This window comes from Aptenodytes patagonicus, chromosome 2 (genome assembly GCF_965638725.1).
Source record: "Aptenodytes patagonicus chromosome 2, bAptPat1.pri.cur, whole genome shotgun sequence".
Taxonomy (NCBI): domain Eukaryota; kingdom Metazoa; phylum Chordata; class Aves; order Sphenisciformes; family Spheniscidae; genus Aptenodytes; species Aptenodytes patagonicus.
Window position 1 is genome coordinate 5,248,668 of NC_134950.1, and position 12,334 is coordinate 5,261,001.

Below are 12,334 nucleotides of genomic sequence, written 5' to 3' on the forward strand. Positions count from 1 at the left end.
GATCATTAAAAATTGAAATAAAAATTAGTTTTAATTTTTTAAGCTGCTTTTATTTGCTTGCTTGATGCTGCTACAGAGCAGCATGAAGAAAACGTCCTAAATTCCATGGTGTCAGTTAACAGTGTAACAGCAAAAAAAAGAGAGGTCTTAGCTGCTGTTTTAAATAATGATTTTCCAAGAGTAAGAAATTATTTGGTAATCAAATTAATCCTATTCTCTCTCAGCAAACTACATCTGTAATCAGTCCCATGAAAAAACTGGGGCAGGTTCTGGCCTACAGCATAGACCATATGTATCACGGTGTCACTAGACATCAAGAAGAAAACATCTGCAGTCATTGTGAGTTCTGAAAAATTCACAGTTTAGTATCAGACATGCAAAGAGATAGACAGCTAAATCAAGGTTTCATCCTTCACAGCCTAAGGGCACTGTAGCTAGATTAGCATACCCTGAGGAGCAGACTTGATGCATTTTTAACTAACATGAGTGAGACAAGAGTTTGGCCCACCATTCTGCCTTTTCGTTCTTAATTATGTTTGAGAGTAACGGGGTTTATTAATAGAAGCCATGCTTGATGCCTCTTCCTAGATTTCACACACTTCTTTGTCTTACTTTCAGGGTGAAGCAGGTCTTCTTGGTCCTCAGGGATTACCTGGACTGAGAGGAGAAAAAGGAGACCAGGTGGGTGACTTTGAGCCACAGCTTTATTTTTTTTGGCCATTTGGCACCAGGAGGACTTATCTTGAGTGTCCCTAGATGATGTTCTCTCTTGATGTGATTGCTGTGGTGAGTAGCTGATTGGCATCCAGCAAGGTCACCAAGTACCCCTTCCAAAAAGGTACTTTACTGCCTAGTGACTGTTCCTAATTGCAGTGGAGGTGCTAATGAACAGTGTCTATCCTAAACGCAGAAGGTTATGACTCGTGAGGCAGCAGCAGAAGTACAGTGGTCTTTAGGCCTTACTTTCAGAAATACCTGCCTGATTTAAGAACATTAAAAAAAATAATAACAACAACAAATCACAAATCCCCCTTGTCACTGAGCCCTGGAGAAGGCTCCAGATGGTCGGATCATTTTCTGATGGCCTAACTTCCGTCCAAGTCCTGGTGTCTCCTGCTTCCCCTGGCTAGCTCCAGACCTCCAGAGGCATCTGCGTACTGGGAAACACTTGGATCAGGGGCCTGACAGTAAATTTAGCCATGTGAATGAGGCCTGTACTCCTGATAACTGACTGCATGCTTGAATGCGAGCAAGATGGATCTAAAATCAACTGAGGTCTTACCGTTCAGTTTGCTATATTAGATGTATTGTAGAGCATAGAATATAGAATATATTCTCTCTCTATATAAAAACATAGACGTGTAGGTCAGGTAGCTCCTATTTGAATGCAGGATAAATACATTTTGTGTATGCACTTTGAGGAGTATTCACATCATCCTTCTTAAGCATCTCCCATTCAGATGACCAGGTTACCTGGGCAAAATAGAGTGTAGGCACCAGTGAATGGATGATTCAGAAATCTTTAACATAAACAAAACTGGTAGTATGAATGTCCACTTTGGGTCTTAATTCCTGTTCTGGTGCCTCTCTTGTCCAACTAGAAAAAATCTGGTTTTTATAACTGCATCAGGCAGTAGGATCTTCTACATGAAAGTTGATTTAGGATTGGTGCTTTCCTTTCCATGAACTTAATTGCTATTCATTGACTTTTGAAAATAGTGTGGATTTTATGAAGCCATCTCCAAAATGTTACGTTTTTAAATTGCTTGCACTGCATCTTGGAGGACAGGTAAGATCAACTGAAAGTGTAAAATATTCTAGTGGGACTGATGCAATCAAATCAAAACATGCATATTTCCTGCTTTCTTTTCCCTGCTTGTAGGGAGAAAAAGGAAAAGGTGGTCTCCCAGGGTTGAAAGGTGAAAGAGGAGAAAAGGTGAGTCATGAAATGAGCATGCTCCTCCTTAGACAAGAGAGGAAAAGAGGCAAGTGCACAGAGACAAGTGATAGAGGAGAATATCTGAGGAAGATTAGAAACATTAGAAGTCTGTTAGCTGAGTCTTACCGAGAAGCAGCAGAGAAAGCTGCATGTGGGACAGAGACAACCATTTATTGAGTAATGCAAGAAATAGTAAAGAGTTGATGAAATCTAAGGACAGTTTCTTTAATTCAAGGAAACTTTTCTGTGTTTTAAAATTGTCTGATAGAAATGAGCCTGGAACTAAATTCTAAAGAACTTTTCTGTGCCTGCCTGTGATGTGCTAGAACAATAATTTAAGGAATGGTCTGGGCTTCTGCCATCACAATACTATTATTTTTAGTGAAAATGATAGAACTAGACAAAGGTGATATCCACCAAAATTTACATTCAACCACTGTGAACATGAAGGTGAAGATGAAGCACTGACCTTGCAGATGCCTATGGTTGTATAGTGAAAAAATTGCCCTCATTATAGTGGCAATAGCCATCAGGAAGCGGGTACTGCTTTGTGCTTCTTCCTAGGATACATCAGCCCTCAGTTTACCAGTGACTTTCACTATCTATGGAGGGCGAGGACTGGATTTAGAAACATATTTTTGATGAAAAACAGAGGATTTTTTTTCCATCCACAAAAGAAGTTCAGCTAAAACATGTTTTTCAATCAAGAATTTTGATCTACTTTAACTTAAAATGCAAACTAAACTCCATATCGCTCCTACACTGGATGGGGTAACATTAGAAATTCATTGACCTGTGAAGTCAGATCAGTGATAAAGTCATAAAGTGATAAAGACAGCAGGGTGAGAACCCTGTAAGTAACAAAGCAAGGACAGCAGAAATTCTGGCCAGAGCAGTGGGGTAAATTCCACCCATCAGAGAAGTGCTATGGTATTTTCAGCGTCACTGAGCTGACAGGTTGTCATTGGGTTACATCTCATCTGGTAATGTTGCATCTTCTAGCTGATAATGTTGAGTTTTATTTGGGCATCTTTTAAAACCTTAGTTGTGTTTTTGTCCTCTCTCCAGGGTGACACGGGTTCCCCTGGACCACCAGGTTTACCTGGAACAGTAAGTAAGATTGTGTTCTGTGCTGTAACAATATTTAAAGCATCATCACACTTCCTCCACACAAATTCCTCAGAAACAAAGCTTTTCAAGATCCCTACTTCTCTGCAGAAACTTTAGGACCCATTTATTCTGAGATTATCTCCCTTTGCTTCAGAGAAGCAATATCAAGGTGTATTTGGTCTTTTCATTTTTGGGGGAGGTTGTGCCCTCCTCTGCCTCTTTGCAAAGAGCATTTTTGTATGCCCTTGCCTTGTGGTAGCACTTATATTGAATTTGTGATTAGTTTAGCAGCTGTGGGAGCTGTCTGAATAAGGTCATGGCTGAAAACGGGGAGTGTTTTCATACAGATTTTCCAGGGTGAGCTAGACTTTTCCAACTGAGACCTCAAGATAAGACTGGCTCTGAACAGATACCAGTGAACAACAGCTTGTCTTCTTGGGGAACAATTCACCTTTTTCCAGGAAGAGCAGAGGGTTCCACTTCTCATTGATGTGAACTTATGGGGTGGAACATTCAGCTTCAGCGATGCAGCAGCCTCCCAGAGCCTCCATTGCATACAGTGCCCTGCTGCGCTGTTAGCCCAGAAAGACCCTCTCACCCCAGAGTTCATTCTGGGTTCAGCACTGGATCCAAGACACAAACCAGTCATACCTGATTGCACGTACCCTTTCTGCTAATAAAAAAAAAGACCAAGAAAACATCAATTTATTGTTTTAAAAATGAGCCTGCAAAATTACTTTTGGGAGCATAAGCATAATTACAATGAAGATCACTATAGGCAATTAAACTGGCATCCACTGAATGTAAATACATAAACCTCACAGTTCCCTCCAGCAATATCTGAGTAAGCAGCTTGGACTAAGCACTAGGGACAGGCCTGTCATTGCAACAGGAGGGCTGATCCCAGCCACAGGTCCTCCAAAAAATGGCAGATATCCGCTTTTCAGCTTTGCTCACCACCACTAGTTACAGCTGCCACAGTCACATTATGGAGAGAATTTGAATCAAAGTCTGTTGGCGAAAATCAAGTGCCTACAGACCTTCATGCAGCAATGGAGGAGGCATTATAATTTATTCCCTGTCATTAGTTGGGCCTCTTTAGTCTGTGCCAAAGGGTGCTTCATGGTATCATGTGGGAAGACTGTGTGTGTATCACACAAGAACGATCCAGTCACAACACCAGGGATAAATCTCTTAGTCAAGGCAGAGAAAGCAGCTTACAAACACAGTACAACATGGCTAGATATAGAGAAGATATGCCGGACTGCTCAAGCTTCCTGTGTTTGTAGGGAGAAATGATTTCTATTTCAGCTGTAAAAGTAGGTGATGATTTTGACATATCCTCATTTCATCAAGGACTAAATTTTTCTTCCTAATTTTATCAGTTTTGATGAAAGACACTGCGTCTCTCTACAAAACCGGATCCTTTTTTTGTGTCTAGTCCTTCAGGATGACTATGTAATCCCTAAGACAACCATGTTGAGATGTGTATGTCTTGTGCATGGGACAAAGCAGGGAGAGAACACACCAAGCTCAGCCATGGAGTTAGGAAATTTAATAATACTGAAGATGGCTTCAAGTGGAAAAGTGAGCTGGAGATTGTTAACAGTAAACTTGCTAACAAGGTTAAAGATTGTTTGGGTTTTCATAGCAGTGGGACATACAGGATGTTTTGGAGTGTATGCTCATATTTCAAATACTCTAGGAAATGTCTGATATTTGTGGGCTTTTTTTCCAAACAGCCAGATGTTACAATGAATTGCTCATTTATAAACTTACTGATGGATATATGGAATGTGTATTCTGTAATGACAAGGAGAATACATAAGTTATTGCATTTCAAGGAAAACAAGCAATGCTTCTTTTAACAGTCCGGTTTCTCTTCCAGACAGCCTTCTTCACCCCACACCCTAGGATTCCTGTAAGTAACGTCTCTAATAAACATGGCCTCTGGCTTATTACCTCTTGTATCTGATAGACACACAGTACCTTAGTATTTTCCATGTTATTTAAATGCCTTCAGTAAAGAGCTCAGCTTGAATCTGGTTCTGGGCAACTTCACCGCTGTAACCAGCCATGATGAGAAGCCCACGGCTGTCCTGGTAACAGCAGCATCCAAGACAGCTGTGGCTGGGACACAGCTGTACGCTGTCCCAGCCTCTTAAATGAAGAGTGCTTGCAGCACGTAGTGGGAAATATCTGGCATTATACAGGAACACACCACTGGTATGTGAATAAGCTTGTTAAGGATCAGGAGGCTTTACGGCATATATTAATGGCAGAGGTAGGCTGTAAGAGTGCCATTAGAAAAGGAAGTGCATATGTCAGGTTCTTCAGAGGCTGAGGAAGGAAATAGGAATGTGAGGTAGTACTGGAAATAGAGACAAGATTTCTTTGGTTCACTTTTCCCCTTGGCTTGTAGTTTGCTAATATATATACCAAGGAAATATGCAGAACAATGGCATCGTATGTGGTCTTTGTAGTGCTACAATCACAGAAGGAGTCATCTCTTTTGCTTTGAGCACGTTACTTTTGTAAATGGGCTGCAAGACAGTAAAGAATAAGAGGCTTGAAGTGTGTCAGCAGATCAGGGCGCTGGGATTTCTCCATGTGCAAGATGAATGTGATGATACTTACTGTAGCACAGGTCTGCACACAGCGTTGCAAGGTTTAGGAGGAGAAGGGGAGGTAAGGATAGTTACCTTTGATTTACAGCTCTACAAATTAAGGTGTCAGAAGGTGGTGATAAGCCTTAGGAGAGTGTCATGTTAGGAGAGGTTATGTTATAGAGGCTGCAGGACCAGCAGGGTGCTGAAAGTTGTCACGCACTCTCCAAAACACAATACTTGCCATTGCTTTCCATTGAGTATGGGGTGTATAGTACCAGGGAGCAACTTACACAGGCAGAGTCAGGAAACACAGCCTGAATAGAAGGCAGCAGCTCCATTACTCTATTTCCTTATTATTAGTTAAAATGAATTTCATTTAAGCACACCTTAGTAATTGTCAGAAATAAAAAAAATCTCTTGACCAAGTGAGTCTGAGCTCCCATTTTCCTGCCACCGCAGCTCTGTTGTGTGTTTTGCGTGCAGCCTGTGCTGTGAGCTCTGCAGAAACTTGCTGACACAGCACGGCAGTAGAAGGGGGAGGAGGTCAGTTTCTTCCATGAGGTGCAGGGAGCTTTTTCATGTTTATTTAGGCCAGTGAGTTTAAATCATTAAATATTTCTTGGAGGTGGGGTGTGTGAGAACCACAGTGGTGGTCAGGTATGATGGCTGGAAAGAGGCAAAAGCATTAAAACAGGAGATGGCTCCTCACTTTGCCTTCTATCTCCCACTGCAGCTGGGCACAGCTGAGCCCCCACTGCATTTGCTCTCCTTTAAGTGGCACAGAAATTACTAACGCGTTAATTGAGGCTACAGGAGGACACTGCTGAGAGCAGGTCAAGGAAGCTGTAAGCACTGATCTGGCTCAGGTTGGTAGCAGCTGTTAGCTGTCACCGCATCATTTCTGTTCACTGAGCTGTAGGAAAGAAGTGGGTGGCAGTGGATTAAGTCCAGCTGCCGGGGGCAGAGGTCTCCACAACGTGCAGCACTAGCAGACAATGTTAACAGCCTCGGCAGACAGTCGTCGGTTCGGCAAATTTAGAAGGACTCGCAAGCAGATTTGCTGGCAGGTTGGGTTAAGAAATGCTGCCTGTGTCCATGTTTGTGGCTGTGCAAGGACATTAGACTGGAATTTTGCTGATTTTGCATTAACATGCAAGTCAAGTATCAAGGAAAAAGTGGGAGAAAGGAGAATATTAAAAAAGCTTCCTTCTTTTACCTGTTGAGTTACTTCTTCCCTTTGCAGTCTTGTTTTCCCTGGTAAAATGTGCCCTTATTCCCACTTAGTAACGCCGTCCCTGCCTACAGATTTATTGCCGCATGTCTGTGCTTTGTTGCTCTGCTCTCTCAAAAGGATTTCAGAGCTTGAAATGTCATTACGCAAAACAACTTCCAGGCACCACCATACAGGTTTGTTGCATAGGACCCTTTGCTTGAACTACTTTAGGTGGTCCCGCTACCTTTCTGAAGGCCACTAGATGGCACAAGGGACTGCCTGATTAAAAGTTGATCTAACGGGGTACTACTTGTAGAGTAAAATTCCTCCTGTTATTTATCACGGATGATAATATTTATTCATAATGCATAATAAATACAGACACAAGTAATATTTATGCAGTTACATTTATTTTGTCTGTTAAAGACTCATTTGCAAATGGACTTTGAATTCCCAGGTGTTGCAGAAATGATTGGCAAATAGCTGATGCGAATAAAACTCAAGCTGATTTGTCTTGGGCTCTGCATTTTGACTGATCGCTATTCCTCGTGTGTGTGTAGCTTAAATCACTGATGTTCTTACTCTTCCTTGATTGCATAATTGAAACACCTTGTATGATAAATAATGAATAAGTAATGATTGCTATTGCCTGAATACATATGTTCATATAAATATACAAATGTGAGTATTCATGTAGTGCCTGGTGTATTCCAGCTAGTTCCATAATTGTGTGCTGTTCCTTTTCAATTTATAAAAAGCAGAAATATGGACTTATTGATTGTTCTAGAGCTCAGAACAAAGCTGATGAACTTCTGTCTGAAAGCATCTTCAATTTACTGTAAGGAGGAAGAACAGGAATAAATTAATCATATTAGTCAATGATGGTGGTGCATGAAATCATGTACTTACATTGCAGGAGGGAGGGGAAGTTGCATGGATGTACGGAGATGTTAACAGAACTAGAGATCAAGAAAAGCTGTGTAATGCACATCTCTGGAAGTGCTCAAGATGAGACCCTGAGCACCCCTCTCTTGTAGGCAGAATAGGGACTGTCTGTATGTGGGATAATTTCCCCAATTGTAGGGTGACATTAGGTCTGTGGTCCTACAGAGAGGCAGTGCGGTGGCACTGGCGCTTTTGCTCTTGGTCATATCATCTGGCCTTTTAATACATTGGAGCTGAACTGATCAAATTTTGGAATGGTAAATTCTTCAACTACTATTCTCTACGAGGGAAAACTGTTCTCTTTTTAAATTGAACATTTTTGCAATTATTGTCATAACAGTCCAAGAAGTCTAGACAAAGATCTCCAAATCTTAGTGTGTGGTATCATAGTTTTGATTCATTGACCTCAAAGTCCTTTGAGAAAGCTACTCTATATTAGAAATTGATATCTGATTGAAAGAGCCCTCTTACAAAACAGGACTAGTGTGACATGCAGCCATGGAAATAGCTTTTCTTTCTCTCTTTGTCTTACTGTTTTATATCAGGGTGAACCTGGACCAAAAGGGGAGAAAGGAGATCCAGGAACGAGTGGAGAACCTGTAAGCACAGCCAAGTGTTTCTTCAGTGGGTTTTCAACTTTAGCAGGGAGAGGACATAAGAGCTGCCTGTTTTGGAGAGAGAGGGGACATATGCTCCTTCCGTAGTTGGGATGCTTCTCTCATCAGAAATGGCCACAGTGGTGCTTGGCTTTGTACTGACTGTAGAGGAAGCTACATGACTACATGAATTTAAGCACCTAATTTATAGCTCTGGGCCTTAGTGACTGAAAAGAGGACTATGGGGCTTGCTAGACAGAGCTTGGCTGACAGTAAGGTTGTACAGGATTTATTAAGGGCTTTTGAAGTGATGTGGCTCACCTAAATTGTGCATTTGGCTACTCCATTTGTATTCTGGACTGCTCTCGTTCTGGATGGAGCCCCCAGGAGAGAGAGAGTCCTGTGCAGTTAGAGCCTCTGTAAAAGCCGCCCTTTCTTCTCTCAGTGGGAGGAAGGAGAAACATATCCTTCTGCTCAGGAGAAGAAAGGAGCAGTTTCCTTCAGCTCCTTCACCTCTCCCTCTGTTTTTGCAGGGATTACCTGGGGTCCCAGGTGAACAAGGTGTCCCAGGACCTGCAGGAGGACAGGTAAGAGGGCCCAGCCTTGAAGAAAATCTTTGACATGGCCAGAGAGGGGTGCCTTCAAGGTCTATATTACTGTAAATAATTCTTCCCCTATACACCAACAGCCCATTTCTCCTTCCTCATCATTGTAAGTTCAGTAGAGATATTTACTTGTGCTGGACATCAGGACAACATGAGGAAAACCAAAGCAGAAACGTGGCATCTCTGTAGCATGAACAGTATTGTCTGAGAGACTCCTTCCAACTTCAGGATCCTTCAAGAGAGCATCTTGTATTGATGCCACTGAACCACAGGTCTCACAGATAAGTCACTGCAGTACATTGGCAAGACATTGCAGAGCATTCAGACTCAACCCCAGCCCATTTGACCCTCAATGCACAATGGCTCATGTGAAATGGTTTTATAGTCTCAGTTATCTTCTGAAAATTTCTCGGCTCATGCATATTATTTCCAGTCATCATCTAGGTATGTTTTCATGTCAACATGGGAGGGTGTTCTCTCTGCCATCATCTGTGCTGTGCCCAAGCCATATAGTCAGCTATTACTTGGGCATCAACAGCTTAAACAGGTTAACAGCAGTCTTAGCGTTATCAAAAAGCCAGTGATACCATGCAACTTTTAACTAACATCTGCTAAATGGGGGACTGTTCAGTGAGTAGACTCTGTCCTGCCAAAATCCTTAAGAAAGGGCTACGTGGTATGTCGGACTGGAACAAACTCTGTGAACTGTGATCTCTTTTGACCATTTCTAAATGGCTGTTGTTTGTATTTGAGAACTGCAGGCAAAACTTCCTCTGTGCAGGGAGACCATCAGAGTTGAGCTGGAAATGACGTAGCTGGTAGGCCTGAGGATAAGAAGGAATTTCACCCAGATGAATGCCTGCAAGTTTCAGCATCCTCTGCTGAGAAACAGTCTCTGAGCTGATCAGTCATTAGTAATTCTTCTTATGTCTCAGGGTTTTATTTTTATATTTCATTCTCTCACTGCACGGAGAACTGGGAGCCATTTCCTCAGCCGTTAAACTCCTCTGTGAATTGATTAACGAAAACCATTGCCTAGTGCATGTTCAGGCGTCTTGAAGTCTTTTTGTCTGGCAGGCAGTCCTGTCGCATCTCTAATCAGCTGGTATTGCTCTTCTTTCTGCACAGGGCACAAAGGGGCAGAAAGGAGCCCGAGGTGAAGCCGGAGCCCCTGGAGAGACTGTGAGTAATTGCTTCCCTTGCAGCATTTTTCCCTGACAATAACACACCTGAAGGGACTCTGAAGTCAATGCCTTGCAGATTCGCAGTCCCAGGCTGCTTGGGCGCAGGGCCCATCCTAAGCTGCAGCTGGAAGAGTCACTGCTTGTGGGCAAACAGGCACAGCTGCACCAAACAGATCAATGCCCCAATCAGCCCAGCTCTAAATTGTGCATCTTTTGTTGGCCAAGTCTCTCCCTCTAACAAAATGCCCTCTTTTCTGGGTGAGGTGCCGGCAGAGCTTGTTACTGCACTGCGATATCAGTTAAGCCCAGGCAGCCAGCTGGTGCAGGGAGCTCACTTCTCATCAGCAGCCTGAATTAGTTTTTTGATCACGGTTGGTTTTAGGCTTCTTAGTCAATTCTGCTTTCTTTAATACAGGCTCATCACCAGAGGAATCATCACATACCACTTTTTCAGGCGTGTGTTGTAGGGAGTGCTGCTATTGTCTGACTGTGTGCTAAAGAACAGCAAAGGATTCAAGTCCTGTTTTATTAGTGTGAGAGCGTATAAGCCCTTTGCGGCTGAATAAAAGGCCACATACTTTCTTGGCAAGCAGAGAAGGAAGATTGAAGAACTATTTGAAATAACGATTGAGAGAGAGGATGTTTGTGTCTGGGAGAAGGAGGGAATAGGAAATCCAAATTAAGCATCCTCGAGCACTGAAATTTCTTCTTCTGCTTTTGTGTTTATGGTTTTCCTTCTTGGGCTTGTGCTTAGACGTTGTCTCTAGCAGTGCTTTGACCCTAAACTCTGAACTGCCCGTCCCCAGCTCTCTTTCACTCTTGGTTAAAGGACTCCTTAATCTTTTGGGGGAGAGAAAAACAAAAAGGGGCAAAAAACATCCTCCTTCCTCCAAACCTATCCATTGGGTTTGTTTCTTTGCATAACCTGGTGGCTCGGCTCCATATCATCCATAACGATATGGAAATGCAAGCATATGCAGGCATCCTTTTTTTTGCCATCCTTTCACAGACTGCCACTGCTCCAAATGTTTCTATTGCCTTGTAGACCAGTGACTGTAAATAACACAGAAATGAGTAAACCTTTAATTCTCTTTTAGTAAGCCAAAGGCAACAAATAGACATTCACTTTGTGAAGAGCTGTGCTGTGGAAGATTTTCATCATCTCCCAACAGTTTGCATTGTCCTTCTGCAAGATTTTACTGCCCAGCCCTTCCAGTAGAAGGGGTTCTCTGTACTCTACTCCGAATCAGACAGATTATTTCAGTCTGCTGATGCAGATGTTTTGAGGCAGCCTGTCTGGTTTAGCCCTAAATGGATTAGGTATGCTAATAGAAATCCTTTTCCTTGCAAAGCTGTGACGACAGGTGAACCCTGGCTAGTGCAGGGTAACAAGCAACTACAGAGGTAGCAACTTCAACCTGGTATGGTCAGGTATAGAGGAAAATATCTAAATATAGCCTAGTAACCCCAAACGTACACCTCCATGGGGACATAAATCCCCAAATATATGTCCTTTCATGCCTCCCATACATTTTTGGGGACACACATGGGCTTTCCCACCCTAAAAAGCTTTCAGCTGCAGACAGAAAAGGCCTGCAATTCAGAACTACAACACTCTGAATTGTTTGAGCTGTTCATCTATATAGTGCAAACGAGTCTTTTCTGGTTTTGTACCCCGGAGTAGAGAAAGGTGGAATTGTCAACAAAGCATATTTTGTTGACCTAGATTTTTATTTTAATGATAAATCAACATTCTTTCCTCTGTTCTTTTGATGTTTCAGGCCCAGACATGTATCTCAGCTAGATTTGGGATTTATTTTGATGGAGGGTAATTTTAAGCTCCCAAAGAGAGTCTTCATCCATTTTGTATTGTTTCATGCTTCTTTACACTACAAAGTGTTTCACAAAAATGCTGGTTTTTGCTTTGTGCTTGTACAACACCTTGTCTGACATGAACTCCAATCTCACTTGGAACATCTTGTTCCTGTGGTGGTACAAGTTGTGAAATATATATGAACACACATTTCATTTTCTTAAAACAGGGTGTGACTGGACCAGCAGGGCCCCCAGGTCCGAGAGGCTTGCCAGGAAATGTGGTATGTATGCACCAGTGTATTTTCCCATCTGTGCCCT

The 12,334-nt window shown here is 42.4% G+C and overlaps 1 protein-coding gene across 1 annotated transcript in view; it reads left to right on the plus strand.

Moving 5' to 3' along the window:
• COL22A1 (collagen type XXII alpha 1 chain) overlaps positions 1 to 12,334 on the plus strand; it is a 211,580-nt gene that overhangs the window by 155,159 nt on the left and 44,087 nt on the right. Inside the window, exons 28-35 of the mRNA XM_076329048.1 lie at positions 619 to 681; positions 1,883 to 1,936; positions 3,008 to 3,049; positions 4,938 to 4,970; positions 8,362 to 8,415; positions 8,946 to 8,999; positions 10,146 to 10,199; positions 12,244 to 12,297. Of these exons, the coding sequence (XP_076185163.1) occupies positions 619 to 681; positions 1,883 to 1,936; positions 3,008 to 3,049; positions 4,938 to 4,970; positions 8,362 to 8,415; positions 8,946 to 8,999; positions 10,146 to 10,199; positions 12,244 to 12,297 (408 nt within the window). The remainder of the gene's footprint in view (positions 1 to 618; positions 682 to 1,882; positions 1,937 to 3,007; positions 3,050 to 4,937; positions 4,971 to 8,361; positions 8,416 to 8,945; positions 9,000 to 10,145; positions 10,200 to 12,243; positions 12,298 to 12,334) is intronic.